The sequence below is a fragment of the Ceratosolen solmsi genome, unplaced genomic scaffold (assembly GCF_000503995.2).
Source record: "Ceratosolen solmsi marchali unplaced genomic scaffold, CerSol_1.0 scaffold3, whole genome shotgun sequence".
Classification (NCBI taxonomy): domain Eukaryota; kingdom Metazoa; phylum Arthropoda; class Insecta; order Hymenoptera; family Agaonidae; genus Ceratosolen; species Ceratosolen solmsi.
In genome coordinates, this window is record NW_011948428.1 from 2,242,214 (window position 1) to 2,260,829 (window position 18,616).

General features: G+C 25.6%; 1 protein-coding gene across 1 annotated transcript in view; it reads right to left on the reverse strand.

The window, feature by feature from the left end:
* cwo (transcription factor cwo) overlaps positions 1-18,616 on the reverse strand; it is an 86,233-nt gene that overhangs the window by 19,894 nt on the left and 47,723 nt on the right. Inside the window, exon 3 of the mRNA XM_011501334.1 lies at positions 11,337-11,466. Coding sequence (XP_011499636.1) covers positions 11,337-11,466 — 130 coding nt within the window. The remainder of the gene's footprint in view (positions 1-11,336; positions 11,467-18,616) is intronic.

Genomic DNA, 18,616 nt, shown 5'->3' on the forward strand with positions numbered 1-18,616 from the left:
GTGGGTGGGTGGGGGGGGGAGTGGAAGGAGGTTGGGAGGATCCGGAGGGATATATATTCTTATGACATTTTTTCAAGATACATTTCATTTTGATTGAATCGACGAATCGTCGTCTACCGTATATTGATTGGGCATTGATAAACGGTGAAACTCGATAAAACAACTATTAATAAAATAAATATTAAAGCTTACCGATATTTGTACTTTATGCGCGCTACGATTTAACTAATAGAATTTTCCACTTTTTGGAGGACTCTTATTCATATAAGCGGACAATTATTTTTCAACAAATTACAATCGAACAAATTTTATTCGTACGAATGATTTTCACTTTCTCAAATATTACTGTTTAAAAAATTTTACTTAAACATATGAATTAGTTAGGCGATTAATTTTTAGCGACATGTAAGACTTTTTTTATTTTATATTCTTACACGTCAAAACATCTAAATGATTAGAATGATGATAAACGGTAACCATGAGAATTCACGATACAAAAGCGTGACAGAGAGCCAATTCACTCAGAGTCTCGTAAATTCTCGACTATTCTTTATACCTTCGTACATTTTTATTTCTATGTTTATATAATTATATAATATTTAAGACTTTTCATTTTCATTATATAGACAATGTTTAAGATATGGAAGTGATATTAATGAATTATACAAAAATACTAGCGTTTAATGTCAACACGTAGAGATTCGTTGCTACAAGTGGAACGAGTATTCCGCTTATATTAAATTGCCGAAAAATCTGTCTACTATTAACTCTTATGAGAAATAGACTAATTAATCATCGATTAATTACTTATCGTAATCTATTGCCTCGTTCTCATAGAAATCAATGTATGAAATTACATTTAACTTTATTAATTATATTAATTTTAACTTTAAACGATTAATCATATCTTATCAGTACAATGTGCGTTAATAATTTATGCGTTAATAAGTCCCATACTCTAATGATTATAAATTTTTGGAAACATTTCGTATCGTTCACGTAAGTTAATCAATAAATATGATATTTTAATAGAAGTAGACACCCTTTCATATCCCTTTAAAATGCAAAGAAATTCATTTTAAGGGCATTTCATTTTAATTTCGAAATACAAGTTTGAATATTATTTCATAGATAAAAGTTTATAGGAAATGTCTAAATGCAAACTTCATTATAATAACTTTCATTTGTAAGAAAGAAAAAAAAACATAATTAATAATTTGCTATAATATTAATTTACAAACATATTTTTCTAGGTTGAAGAGTGTGGCGTGGATACATCATCATGTATATTATGAATATTTTGTACTTTCAATATTTTATTTTATTTACATAAGAGCGTAGATAATTGCATTCATAATATAATTTACTTATTTTTACTTACATTCATAATTGCATTCATAATATAATTTACTTAATTTTGATTTTGTGATACATTTAATTGCCACATCTATGATCACTGTCAGTTACCGATTTTATTGAAACGACAGTTATTGAAAATCAATGATTTAACGTAAGGCGAACAAAAAAATTATCTAACGATTTGTAATTATCTACGATAAGTAAAATTATCTATCCATACATTTTAATACGACGATAAATAATTTTGTTCTATATTAAATAAAAATGTTTGTGATTTTAGCACAATTATCACAATTAAATTGACGAGATATAGATGATATTAACTTTTTCTATAAATTCATAAGATCACAATAATAAAACTTTCAGTATACAGTTGCATTATGACAATATAAGAAAAAATATTGCTATAAATTTTCATCCGAAATACTTATTCGATTGGATATCTATAGATTATAAGTTGTAGATACTTAGATTTGTAAAAAAGAATTTGTAAAAAAGAAAACATAAAAATGAATAAGAACTGACATAAATCATAAATTCAATATATATTTCCAATATTTATTTTACCGTTTTTTAATGCAATTAATAAATCAATGCTATGTATAATAAAAAAATCAATTGTTTCACTAGGATACAATAAAATTAACCATTGTACAAAGTTTTATTAGTCTTTTAAACGAGACATTGATAATAACATTTAAAATTTTTGAAAAAAAAATCACCATACATTATGCTAAATATCACAGATTCTTTTTTTCTCAATTTTTTGTTTTTTTGTTCTTTGTTTTTTTTTTTGTGTTTGTTTTACCTCATCTATATAGTACAATACATAACAATAATTGTCATTAATACTTATATAATATTTTTAATTTATTCGATTCTCTAAATATAAGTACAATTTAATTCTTATCATGATATTCTTTTCCATGGTAAATCACAGTTAAAGTTAATCAAAGTTAAAGAAATAATGAAAAGGTATAAAATTTGACAAGAGACATATTATTTTCTCAATCGTACAAGCAGGAAATCAATTTAATATCGCACTCTACCAATGTCCAATCAAATAAATGAACATTGCAAATATTATATGAGTCAATTGCAAAGTTCCGAGGAACGAGATTCGTGACCGAAAATAAAAATTACTAAAAGCATACTTTTTCGTAAGTAAAATTTAGCAAATGTAACAGCACATCGGCCTCATAATGTTTAGTGAGAAAGATCGGAATAGCAGATTTATCGAAAATTTCGGTTAAAGTCGGGTGTTTACTTTTTTCTTAATATACATTATATATCACGTAAGCGACAATCGTGATGTTTATCCCACATACTTTTATACTATATTTGACGATTTCTACTGTCTTTAAATTTATTTTCAAGGAAACATTTACCTATAAAATATGTTAAAAATTAAAAAAAAAAACAAAAAAGAAAAAACAAAAAAATGAATATAAAATAATGCTAGTAATAATCTATTGAATTTTATTATTGTACATCACGTGCAATCATTATATAAAACTTTCGATAATAAATGTCATTGGAATTTACATAAATTTTAAAACATTCTGAAAAATCGCATTTTTTCACAAGATACATTTTTTATTTATAAATATCATTTAAATCTATTGAGAATTTATTGTATATTTATTTTGCTATTTACTTTGACTGAATTCGGAGAAAAAAAAAAAAAAAAAAAAATCAAGATATTCAGCGACATTAAATGATAATTTTTTAAATAAAAATTTCATCCTCACCATTCTTTAAATGGAAATAACAATGTCAATTGAATAAATTCATAATTAAATATTCTGTGATAATATGTTAATAAAATGATATCTTTAATACATATAATATTTCTTTTGCATTTAACTTTTGTCGATGATGATTTAAAGTCTTTCAATATTTAGAATATATTATAATTACTTTTAGCTACGTAGAAGAATTATGAATATAGTTGAAATATATCAAATTTAATGATAAAAATATAGGAATTATAATGGGTGAAAAATGCAAATCAATACGAATGTTCAAAGAATTTCTCTTTCAAGGCTAAAAGAAGTGATAAAAAATTATAAAAGAAAACTTTAATGTAATTGTTAATAAATAGAAGAAAGTTTCTTTAATAATTATTCCATTAATCGTCGTCCTGTCCTGTGATGATATTTTAGATATACTTTGCGAGATTGCACAATCGCTGATAGAGTGAGTGCCACGGGCAAGTCAGATAGAGATATTTTCGATGTTGAGACGTAATCGAAGATACAAGGTACCCCGAGGAGTTGTATATTTTATGAAAGTACCTTTCTAATATGTGACCCGATGGAAAAGATTAAGAAAAAAAAACCATGAAACGTATGTGGCAGAATATTAATCCGTTAAATGATCTTCCCTCAGAACTGAGAACTAACGGTCAATCTCCTTTAAATTTCTTATTATACAATATTCTATAGTACGTTATTGTCTCGTATTAACTCATTAGTATTCGAATAATTTATCATTCGTTTTAGTTTAAAGTGTCTGGAATAATTTGGAACAATTGTGGTAGAATTGTGGCAATGTATCTTCTTTACAAATAAGTAAATGACTATTAACGAATAAACAATTCTCACGAATACCAGATATATATATATATATATATATATATATATATATATAGAAATCATATTCCCAAATTTTTCACCGAATTAATAATGTATTTTTAGGAAATCACGTTACCAAGAATGATTTATAGGAGATATTTATATTAAAGTATACACAAGACTCTTTTGAAGACAAGAATCTTTTGAATAAAACGTAAATTTCCCTTGACTTTATTTGAAAAAACAATTAAGGTTTATTTAACATTTACGAATGCCTTAGAACTAAGATTAATTAAACAATAAGATATTTATAATTAGTCGATTGTATCCATATTTACATTGTTTTTATTATTATCTTGCATGAACAGGGAAACATACTGATAAATTGTTCGAATATAATTAAGTTAAATTTCAAAAGCTCAACTACAAACGTAATTTGTTCTCCACAACTATATTTAATGATAAAGTGAAGAGAAATTTGTTTAACATAATCATAACTCATAATAATAATCCCAATGATAATCGTTATTATTTTACAAGAAGTATTAGTTAACCGCAACATGGTTATTTACTCGATACGATATTACCAACTTGTCAGATAAAAAATTGTTTGATTAACTTACGTTTTTGATAACCAATAGAGCCGAGCTATCCTTGAATGAAATATTTATCCAGAAATGGAATTCAATAATTTTGAACGAGCCATTAAAATTTAGTTTTCCAATTAAATTTTATTAATTTTCGTCATTCTAATTCATTTTAAAAATCCTCTATACTTCCTCGTGTAGAAATAAAATATTTTTAACTAGAATACATAATTACACAGTTCTTACTGAAATTTTTCTGCATCTACTTAAATCAATATTAATTTTTTTAGAAAGATAAAATACATTTTATTTTTTTTTTGTAAAGTTTGTTAAAATTATAAAAATAACTATTATATAATGCATTAATAATTATTAAATTCCTCAAATCCATCTAAATGCCATAAGTGCTTATGAACCGGCAATTACTTCCAACAACTAGAAAAGTGAACGAAAACAATTGGATTTTTTTTTTTTTTTTTTTTTTTTTTTTTTTTTGACAGCCAATACCAATGCGTTAATCAATATTTTTTGGAGTAATTGTGAGAAAAAAAAAAGAAGAAAAATTTCAGTAGCCTTCAAATAAATAGTAACGAAAATCGACCTACATACATGTAATGCTAATAGCGTCCGAATTATTCGGTTACGTGGCTACTCTTTCTAATTCAGTTGCTCTGGTATTGCGAAATCAGTGACGAGTGTCGTCGCACTCACGCTCACGACCGCGTAAAAGAGAAAAAAATCGACGACGTTGCAACGGCCACAGTCGATCACATTCGCCAGAATATGCCATCTTTATATAAGACTCGCCATTCAATCGTCTAGGTACAACTGCTTAGGACCGCGAACTTTGTCGTTCGGAGCCGCGTATCTCTAAACTGCCTTTTCTTTTCCCAGGCTTGCGAAAATTATTTGCAACTCGTGCTCGTTTGGTTAACGTAAATTCACGAGGAATAAAAAGTGCACCCATTAGGAATGGCGAGTATGAAAAAGTGGGGGAATACCATTGACGAGAGTGCCAAATGAACGGAAATGGAATTTGGAATGCCTCGTTTATATATGAATAGTCAAACAGAAATAAATTTGAATTATACGAAGATGAAATTTAATCCCGGTGCTTAAATTAATATTAAAATATTAATATTTGCATGAAAATTATAAATATCCTCGTAATTTATTACACGAGCTACAATCTCACACATACGAGAGTACAATTATTAAGTAAATTTACCCCATAACGCCGGCTCATTGTTTTCCTTTCTCAATTACAATGACAGAAAAGGTTATAGCGTACGTCGACATAGATCTTAATTTCTGTGTATAATATATTTTCCTTATAAAAACTAAGCCTGAAAAATGTAAAGAAACGGTAAAATCCAGTTAAATATAGCTAGACCAATCGAATGTATACTCGAAACAGGCCGTACCAAAATATTTTAAACGATTATTTTAAATTCATTTAACCTCACAATTATCGGCAATCTAATAATTAAGCAAAAAATTTAAACAAATTTTTCTCTTAAAATCCTCCATACAACAAAGAACAAACAAAATGTACATCGTGAAAACAAGTGTACCCGGAATACTTGCAAACAAAGCTCTATCGTCGTCCACGTGTGAGAACATTAAAGACCTTGAATCATTATTACCTCTTAGTTATATATATATATATATATATATATATATATATATATATACAAATGTGTGGGATAAAAAATGTATCGATAATTGCACGTATTCAATTTTATTGCGATAGATAACGATCGTGATCTCGAAGTGTTGTCTCGTTCATCATTTCCTTAAAGAACAAGAAGACATTTCATGTTGTTGTAATTGGTAAATAAGTATGTAATATCTTCTACCATAAAAGAAATATGTAAATGCATATAATGGCACGATTTAAAACTTTTACTCTCGCCATTTCTTACAAAGTTATATATCTAAGCCAAAACTATGATTAATTGCAAGAAAATATATAGTTATTTTATTACAAAAAAAAAAAAAATAATAATAAAATAAAAAAAAAATAAATAAATAAAAATAAAAACAATTACACGCCAATATGACTATTAAACAATAAATGTTCTTCAAGAATTTTCAATTCTAAATATTATTCTGCTGAAAACTAATCGCATTAAATTGAAATTAATAGAGATAACAATGAGATAATATTACAAATATATAAACAATATTATAGAGATAATATAATAAATTTTCTGATAAAAATTATATTTATAAATTATTAATAACATAATAAAAATAAGATGTTTAAGAACATTTTGATTATAAAACTTGTGAAATTTTCTATTTCAAAACTTGAAAAAAATATACTAATTAAATGCATACAATAAATAATTTTTAACAACTTAAAATGTATATTTACAAAATGAATGAAAGTGAAACGAATATGTTGTTTAAAGTTCAGTAAATTAAAAAATCTACAATTGATAGAAAAAGTATTATAAACGTTATAAATTATAAAAATAATAATATTTTGGTATAAATAAATCATTTATTTACTATTCAGTAAGTTAAATTCTTTTAAATTGTTGTAAGTTTTTTTTTCATATACGTTTGATACGTTACTTAGCATTTTTTTTTTTTTTTTTTGGATAAATATATGTAATGCATAATTTTTAAATAATACAAACATCACTGTAATTTTTGCGCTGATCATTAAATTTAACGAATAAACTAAATTCGTTAATACAAGAAGGATATATTACATAGCCAGGTGTTTATAACAAAAATATAAACTACAATAGATAGTTTATAATGTTGATTTTAAAAAATATTTGATTATTAAAATATATACGCATTGAGCATTAACAAGTTTTTGTATGATAAATTTTATAGTTTTAAATAAAATTATTAAATTGCAAAATTAGATAAATCATTTGGCAATTATAATAATAGGCATTGTACAATTATTCCACGATATATTAAATTTCATTGTGCTGATTATTATCAAATTATATTGAAAAGTATATAAACAATAAAATTTTAATTGTATACGTAGGAAATCTTATTATCGAATCACTAACGAAGCATTAAATTAATAATTGATAAATCATAGATAAATCATAGGTATGTAACAAAATTACATTAAATATCTTTCCCTTACAAATATAGAGGATGGAGAAGATATTTTATCATATTAATAAATATTATTATTACCAGAAAAATGTACAATTTTAGATAATGGTATATTATACTTTTAGCTTTAATAGATTAAGAAATTAATGTGGACAAAATCTTGAAGAAAATTTACAATATTTCATCGACATTATGCAAGTCATTAAATTATCCAATTACAGGAACTATTGAATGTGAACAATGGCAAATAGTTTTAAATCGATAAATATAATACTAAAGTACAAATAGATCTGGTTAAAAGATCTAAGTTTTTCTAATTAAGAGTTCTACGATTTAAATGATCTTATCTATATTAAATATATCATGGAACTAAATAATTTTCAAGTCTTTCGACATAAAATGTAAATTTGCGTTAAATTTTATGATATGTAAAATACGATGTTAGTGACAGGGAGATTTTCAAATTTACATTTTTACGAGCAGTAGCAATACTTAAAATATATAAAGTATATAATTCTAAGCTCATTCAAAGTTGAGAAAGAGTATGTAAATATTGAATTTGTAATCGTTTGATATTTAATGACTAGTTTTATAGATACGTGATTATTCTCTCTCTCTCTCTCTCTCTCTCTCTCCGTCTGTCTCTTGTTCCGAAATGTCAATGTTTTTCCTCTTGGTAATATCGGTTTTAAGAAAGTTCAAGATAACGTGAAGCTAATCTTGGCAATCGTTCACGATACATCTGAACTTGATAATCCATATTGTGTCATATCAGCTTGGCCAACCCCAGCATGCGAAGTAAGACCCTATCACCCGTCGGGGCACAGGGCTAATTCCAAGAAGCCTCCTCGACAACCTGTCGATCTTCCATTACTTTGCGAACTTGGTCGATCTATTTTTAACGCGCCAATAAATCCGAGCCTGCGCGCGTGCTTCCGTATGCGTCGATTTTTTGCACACGTGCAGCACACGCGACTCTGCCAAGTTGCCCCGCCGACTTTTTCCCTCTAATCGATTTCTCGCGAGACACGTTTCTTATTATGCTTCGATTACGCATACGAGTGTACGTGACCTATGAAGGTGGACGCGACGAGCACTCAGTCGAAATGTCACGAAAACGTCGACTGGCTGGAATAATACCGGTAATTACATTACGAGGAGACATCGACGTCTATTTGCTCACGACCAACTTCCTAATAAATGAAGCTTTTTCAGTTATCATGGGAGCTACGACAATATAACCAATAGCGCATCAGTATTATCAATGACTATATTTATTATTGCACAATTTATTATTGGGTAATAATAGCAGAATAATAACGATAAAGACAATTAGAATGCATTTAAAATTGTACTCTCGTCGTTTATTACTGAATTTCATATTAAAAATTACACGTTAATGGTTCGAGACAATAATTTTTACTCATGAATTTTAGAATAATCTTATATTCGACTTATCAACAAAACAAACAACAAACAACAAACAACAACAAAAACAAAAGCAAAAATATCCAAAGTAAATAAATAAAACCTTTAGCTAAACCTAATGAATAAACTATTCTATGAAAATCTTATCACTGTGCATAAATACAAAAATATAATATCCATATATTCTACAAATAATTGTATATATTTCATATTAAAAATTTATATAAAATAATATACATATTTCATTGCACTTTACGATATTAATTATCGACTACCTACAAATATATCTTAATTCCAGTGTTAATACAACTATTTGGCACCGCGCACTACAATCGCATATATTCTAATTGGCATGCAAAAGTATTTCTGTTTGCCTCGATGATTTACTGTCACTACATCTGGAAGAAGAAGACTTTAAATCGTAAATCCTCATATATTCGTATAAACATTTAACCCCGTCACACGTTAATTACAAACCATAGCTTTCCAAAGCTTACTATTATTAAAATATTTCAGGCTCGCGTTCACCATTAAATACATTAATACTGCGTGAAATTATTATTTACATAATTGAATTATAAATTATTCATATAATATCGGTTCTACGACAATTTTCTTTCCCAATTTAATTTCTATTTATCTCCATTGCGTTATTTAATCTTTTATACGAATACTTGAGATTTTATTGCGGCACGATGATAAGTATGAGAGGGCCACATATATGAATAAAATTACATTTTAGCTTAATCTATTTATATATTATTTTTCTTTTTAATTGTTTCGCATTAGTCGTACAATAAATTTGCCTGAAAAGAAACTTCTTTCTATCAAATAAGTAATCATATTATCTCAATAAAGAATAAGAAAATCAACCCCTAATATTATGCAGTAATGAATTATTTTAATACTTTTTACGTTTTATTTAACAAAGTAAGAGAGAATCTTAAACAATCATAACATTGTAGTTTAAACATTATTATAGAATCTATTGCTGCATTGACAAAATTATAAAATTATAAATATGTTTCTGCCTCGACGATAAGTTTAAATAAAGATTTGTTTTTATTTTTCTTCTTGGTTGTCATTTGTCTTACTTTTCATATCTGCCATCTGAAATAAAAGGCAACCCCGAATCAGCGGCAAAAGGCTTATGTAGTGAAGACAACAAGCCCGGGGAATTGCTGGCAGAACGAGTATTACAGGCTCGTGGCAGGTTGCATCAGGTGCCGAATCGACAATATGGAAAAACCTTTCCCTCTTCGTCTCTCACGTAAGTGGCCTAAATTCCCGATACGACGATGCCTCAGCGACGGCGGCTGCGACGCTCGCGGCTGCGTGCACAAAAGCAGGAAAAGCAAACGTGCGATCGCGCACGTGCCCAAGTAAAAACAACAGACTACATTCCTTTTCTTTTTCTCGACCAATGCGAACGCATGTCAGTCGCCACGTATACATGTGCTCACGGCCCGATGCGTAGCGCATGTACACGTGCGCGCCTCTTGTCGTGAACGTGAGATAAAACTTTTCGGCTTTCCGTTGCCGGGAAAGCAAAGAGTAAACGTTTCCCGGAAGAGCCAAAGATACTTGTGTTGGGTGGTACACGAGGTATCATGCATGTAGCGCTTCCCTACTTATTTTCCACGAGTTGATTCGTGAATAATGATGTACGACAAGCGTGACGATGTCGAGGGAATCGAGTGAATTGCGATTTTAATGCGATTGCACGTGTAAGACGATCCACTGTGTGTAGAAAATTCTCGAAGCTTTTTTTCTCTTTTTTTCATACTACTCGCTTATGTAATAATAAGAAAATTGATTTGCGTCGTTATATTTCACTCGTTAAATTAAACATTTTAGCATCGATTGGTCATCCTTTATCGTGCTAGTACTTGAAAAAGTATACACTAATGGAATTACAGAAATCGATGCGTTAAAAAACTTATGTAAAAAGAGACAAAAAAAAAAAAAAAAAGAAAAAAGAAAAAAACAATCTGTTACATGAATTTTTAATCATCGGCTTATGTATGAAAATTAATGCGGCATCGATTAGTCTTTGGTCGTTATTGCATAAAAAATATAATAATTATCTCTATTGGCAATATCAATAAATAAGTAAATATAGTACGAAAAATTTCTGTAAGCCTATTTTTCAATTTGGCCCGAAAAATAGTATTTGAGTAAATCTTTTATGAATGAAGCTGATAAATATCAAACACAAAGTGTGCAAATAAGCGTAAAAGGATATATATCATAAAACGTTGTAATTTAATGAGGAGAAATTGTGCCTACTCACCCTCGACACTTTCTTTTTCGTATAGACTTCATCGTCCTCGGATGCCGTTGCGAAATTCAGATTTCCCTCGCAATAGCTCGCACCAAGACCCATTCTGTAGATTTCATCTTTGCAGGATCTGCCATCGAGACTATAATGCAATAAAAAAAAAAAAAAAAAAAAAAAAAAAAAAAAATTAAAATCTTCGTAAATCATCCAAAGCTTATAAAATACTTAGTATCGTTAATTCTAGAATTATAATTTTTAAGTGTAAAAATCAGTATTTTACCACATTGCAAGAGAATACGCTCCAAAGTGATAAATTCTCTTACCGCTAAATTCACATAAGCCTGTTTCTAAAAATCCGGATTTCTATTTATTAATATAGATGGTGGATTTTATAAAATTACATGTAGCGATAAAGTTTAAGATACAAGTTTTCTTTTTTTTTTTTAATTAAAAAGTACATTTTCTCGATTTTTGTTATTTATTATTATTATTATTATTATTATTGTTATTTTTCATTTTTTCAATAAAATCAAAGTAGAAAAATAACAAAATGAGATTAGCGAATGAAAACATATGTTATGAAGTACATTCGAGAGGTGATTAAGAATTAAATGTGTAAGAAAATTAAGAATTGTAGTTAGCATTCGTAAAGTGGACGAATTGCAAATAGTATTTATCTGTTTAAGTAGCGAAAGTAGCTCGTTAATATTCCATTACATAATTGTGCAATGCATTATTTATATAATACGATATGCATAAATCCTATGACAGGTTTTATGTGGCTACTTCTTTTTTTTTTTTTTTTTTTTTTTTTTACGCATCTTTCAATAATAAAATATTACTACTCATATTTGTTATATCTTATTTCACACGAGTAAAATAATTACAGCCATTAACTCGAGCTGAAATACCACGTCGAATAATTCTTCCAATTCACGAAATTTTTCACTTAACTCAATTAGTCTATGCTATTATTCTACTATTTAAAAAGTTTCATTAATAAAAAAAAGGGCTATTTGAATGTCACTTATTTAATAAGAAACTATATATAAAATCTGTTTTCTTTTATATTTAATGAAAAAAATATATTAAAAAATATATAAATACTTACATACAAATATATGCGCATAACTAGACATTATAATAAATTTACATGCAAATAAATGTTAATTCCTTACTACTTAAAGTTACACACCGTAAAAACCAGTAAAAATTTTATCAACGAATAAAATTCTATTATTTAATTTAATTAAATTATTCTTCATACTGTTTCAATAATTAAATGAAAGTGGCCAATATGACTAATATTTACATTTATTAAAAGACATATTCATAACTATTTTTTAGAATTTTTATAACAATTTGTATATAATACATACATATGATAAACACGGAGGTAAATGTCTGAGAATAAATAGTACAGCGCAAAAATAACTGAAGTAAAAGAACTAAAATGTCAAACAATAATAGTTACAATTAATAGATACATAAAATACGTGAAATGTAAAATGTAATAGATTGAATGGACAAACAGAAGAAGTATAAATGAAATTATGACGTTCTAAATTTGAATAAGAAATTATAAAAAAAACGAAATTGATTGAATATTGAAAAATATTTCTAAAAATGAATATTCAAAATTTAAAAGAGATGAAGCTCTGGCTTATGATTCTCAATATTAAATAGATTAAATAGATTAAAATACTTTCATTGGACGTAAAGAAATTATAATACTTTAGAAGCAATAATGAAAATAGCCGTAGATAAACATAGCAATTTAAATAAAAAATGACAGCAAATAATGATATATTTTACGAAATATTATTAAAAATTAGTACAAAAAATACATCTTTATAAATATTTTATTACTCATTATATTCGAAAAAATCTACACTTTTGTAAAAATTTTCAAGAATAACTGATAAGTATTGTGAAAAAATGTATCTAAACTGTATATGTACAATCTGCAAATACATATAGTTATATTATATCAAAATTACGTACAAATAAAAAAAAAAAAAAAAAAACAAACCGTTTTGTTTTTGAGTTTAACTTAAAGAATTTAGAAAATAATTTAAACGTATTGAAGCATCTTGCAAAATGTAATATCTTTAATGAAAGAAATTTTACAACAGACATAAATAATTAAGTTTGATGAATAATTGGACTTTCTAAATCCAAAGCTGTATTATTATTATAGATTTTAACACAAAATCATAGAGAATAATAACTTTACTTAATTTTATAAATCCTTAAAAGATTTCGACAAAAATATATTTGCGTAATAAATAATGTTAAATAATCTTGAAAACAACGTTTTATTTAAAATTAAGAGTAAAAAGAAGAAAATATAAGGTAGTATATTATGTTAAAAAAAAAAATATGTATAAGTTAAACTACATTTGTTAACAAATTGATAATATTAAATTAAGCGTGAATCAATTTAGTCGTATAATTATGATGAGAAAGCCGAACAATTTTTGAATGTTTACAAAAACAGTTTACATTATAATTAGAATTATAAATGTAATGCTAAATTACGTATGTTAATTAAACATTTTATTTTATATTTATAAAATATGTTCAACAGCTTCCCTATAGGACAATTTAAGAATTTGACTTAATGATTTACAAAATAAAAAATAATAAAAGTCTTAAATATAGTAACGAATAGCTTATAAATAATATTCTCAATATATTTAGTCATAATTTCAACAAAAATAATAAATAACTGTTGCATTTGTCGAATATATTAGCATTAAAAAATTTTATGATCTCAGTAGACCTATGTGTCATAAAAGTTATCGTCGCCATTTAAAATATTCTAAACAAAAACTTTATTTATAAAGCTAATTTATAAAAATTTATTGAGTATAATTATTATAGTATTGTAATAATGCAACAATTGATTGAATTGGCAATAGGGTCATTTAATATTCAAAGAATCAATAAATATCATTAATCTAATTAAATAAATGATTTTTAAGTTTATGTGCTCTATAATTTTCTTATGTGAAAATAGATAAATATAGTATTGATAAAATCTTCGATAATTCCAAGTTTCTTTACATTATTATTAAAGAAATTGCTGATTTTTATTATTTATCTATTACTTCAGTAAACGAAGAAGGTATTGAAAATCGAAAACAAAAAAGTGACAACGGCAATGACGAATAATGTATAAATTATTTAAAGCAGAAAAAATGAAGTATAAAAGAAAATAGTACGTGTATATAGACGTCAGAATATATAGATCAGAATATAGACGTCAGAAAGCACTTTTTATAATATATTTATAAAAATGTAAATGAATCTTGTAAGATATATGAATGTGTATTGAAATCAAAGAGCTGAATACAATAAAATAGGGGAAAATAATAATACTATAAGGTAATAATAAGGAAATAGACCGTAATTAATTAATATTTTGTTGTCCACAGACTTTCGTATAAAAAACCTTTTCATTTTACACGTGAAGAATATTGAAAAATTCCTCTATGAATTTGCAAATATTTACAATATATCAAAATTCGTATACTTTTGTGTCTCTAACGATAAATAATATATATAAAAAAATTTTTATTCCTATCAGCCATTTTATCACAGTGGATCTGTAAAATGTTTAATATTAATATTTATAACATAATATTAATTACAAAATTTTATATATTATTTAAACATGAAATATAACTTCCTAACACATATATTCTTCTAGTTAAATATATTTTTAACAAGAATTTTAATATATTATTTTCTAATTATATTTTGTAATTATAACTGTAAAGTATAAATTAGGTTAATATTCTATAGAAAATGCATCGTACAGAATAGTTTTTGAATATTATATTATAATCATTGAAAGAAAAAAAATTATATTCTAAAGTACCTTTCTTATTTTAGTTTTTATTCCACTGACGCTTGATCTTATAAAATTCTTTAAAGCAATAGGTAAAGTAAAAATTTTTTTTATAAATTCAAATTGAAAAATCATTGAAAATAATGTTATCCATCTAACACTGAATTGTTTTCTGAATTAATTTTCTGAATCTTTTTATGTATAACGCATGAATGTGTCAAATTTATTTATTTATTTAATTAGTCTCAAGTTTTAATCTCAATTTTTAATCTCACAATCTTTGTTACCTTATCATATTTATGCCTTTGGTGCCATTTAAATATATTAAGATATAATTATTGAAAACATTATTTTATGACAATTGATCTGGTTTGATGTACAAGTATTATTTATAAGCAAAGTATATGTATATATATATATATATATATATATATATATATATATATATATGTAATTATAGAAAAAAAATTATTTCATTCGAAATGTTGAATACTTTGTAATTATACGCACTTCAATGCATGGCGATATTTAAAATTAACATTAAACTGATTTGTCAAACATAATATAGTTATTACAAAGCTAATACCTATTATATCTCAATACTTCATTTTCATTTCAATATTTATCATTCATAAATATTTTAACAGAATTTTTCCGATTACGCGCAAAACTTTCTTTTAACTATAAGAGAATGGCTGTATTGCTATTCTGTATTATATAATAAGAAATATTATATAACTTCTTAACTCTTAAAGCAATAAAAAAATTAAAAAAAAATCAATTGCGTTTAAAAATTGTAATATTCATAAACACATGAAGCTAGTCATTGGATGAGAAAACAATATTTCGGAAAAATAACAATAATTCGCATAAATATCATTAATCGATGTTTCTATTGACAGGAATAGATTTTTGAAAAAGTCAAAGACCATTAGTAAGATTGTAAGAATAGTAAAATAAAAATTTCATTGGGAAAAAAGTTCTAACATATACAAGTACGGGTAATATTAATCACAGTCTTTATATTCATATTTTACGAATTCACTTTACTTTTTTTACTAAAAAACATTGCAGTTTGTTACATGAACCATAATTAAAATGAAGAGAATTTTTAAATATCAACATTCGTTTCATTTTTACTCGCTCCAAGTACAATTTCCTTATTCACTATAAAACATACATTTCTTATAATTTCCTTTATATTTATTTACTTTTATCGTGCATTATTTAACATTAATAATATTTTTCCTTGTTTAACCATATTATCAGTTCAATGATATTAAAATGATTATGAATATTTAGCATCACTATTCGAATTAGTACTTAACACTCGCATTCGAATTTTTTAAAATTATATTCCCTAAATTCATAAACCAAACAATTGGCATACGGTAATTTCTTACAATCGCAACAGAATTTTTATTTTTCATTATCTTCATTTATATCCTTTTTTCGCAGTCATACGAGCAATTAATTTCCCATCAACTCGAAGCATAAATAATTACGCATCCTTGATTAGTCAAATGAGTAAAACATAGGTATGTGTATGCACCAGAGGGATGACGCGAGTTATCTTTTATGAGAAAAACAAAGAGAAGATAAATGACAGATAGCATATGACTTGGCACGTTCGCACGTGCCGCGAAAATTATCTCCGTTGACATTATTTTCAATGCAATATATACGCACTTAAATGTGCATATATATATATATATATATATATATATATATATATATATATATATATATAGATGAACATAAAATGTACGCATTTCTACGAATGTATATAAGCATAACTCTAAAAGAGACAATTTTTAAATATAAAGAGATTAATAAAATGAAAATACCACAAATATATGATATACATTATAACTACAAGAGGATAATAATAGATAATGTTGAAAATTGCTATTTAATTTTTCATAAATTTAGAGTAAGAATTACATAATTAAAATATCATTTCATGTATATTCATTGTTCGAATTACCTAAAAAAAGAAAAAGAAAAAGCAGGATAAAGTAAGGATAACTCTAACAATAGCTAATAAAAATTTGAAATATTCAATTTAGAAACAAGTTCTATTAATCTTGTAACAATAGATATTTAAAATATTTGCATAATATTTAAAAGCCAATTGATAAAATTACAATGTAAAAAAGAAAAAGAAATTATTAATTCACCACATCCACTACTAGGAGTATTAGTCGTATGAAAATTTACTCACTAAAATCATAACTCAAATAAAAAAACTTCCTTAGTAATTATTAATATAGCTCTATTATTGCAAATATATCTATCGTTCTTGTACATTTCGAATATAAATGAAATGCTAAAATTCCAATGAAATAATTCTAATGGCGTATGAATTGGTTTATATTTATATTGTAAATCACAAGTGTAGTTAACGGCATCCTCGAAGAAATCCAAATATCATGTAAATAACAATAGGTTATTTACATGACCCACCGGAACCCACTATAACTGTACAATTTAATGTATATTTTCATAAATATAATCGGATCATCTGTACATGTAGGTATGTATAAATTCAGGATAAGAGAATAATAAAATTTATTAGTCAATATTAAACTAAAACCAAATTTACAACTGAGGAATGAGCTAGAAAATGAGCCTCCTATAGTCGTACAGAACAACAACTCAAACGCAATTCTGCATGAAGGATTAAATTAAAATTTGACGAAAAAATTTAGATAAATCTACATAAGCGATTAGAATAGTTTACGAGTAATTTGGTTATTTTAATGATTATCAACATAAAAGACGCTAAACATACTGAATGATCCATAAAAGTCGTGGTTTCAGAAATGCATTCAATGAATGAAAAACTTCTTCGCAATAAAAACGAAAAAGAAAAATAATAATAATGAAAATAAGAAAGTAAAATTAAATACAAGATATAATAATAATATTACTTAGTCAATAATATTCAACTGTTTTCTTATATTACAAAACTCAGTTTCATATGAAAAAACCAATCGGAGAAAAGGCAGATAATTATTGCAATTGTACAAAAATATGAAGAAAAAAATGTTGAAAACTCAATAATATTTCGATATTACTGAAACTAATCAATAGATAAATAAATGATAAAAGTATAATGATGATTAAGTTTGAAATCAACAATTAATAAAACAGTTAACACGTTTCATCGATTTATATAAAACGTGTAAAATGATATTTATTAAAGCTATGAAGAAATAAAGCTTTATAAATGTGTTTTTCTATATATATATATATATATATATATATATATATATATATAAATTTATATTTATATAAATTCAATCGTGTGTAAAAACAAATACTAAAATAGAATTTTATTTCCTATAAATGAAACTATGTTTTACAGATATTTTCCATCATGAGAATAGACAAATAGATATAGTCGAATAAAATCTTAATGGATAGATATTTT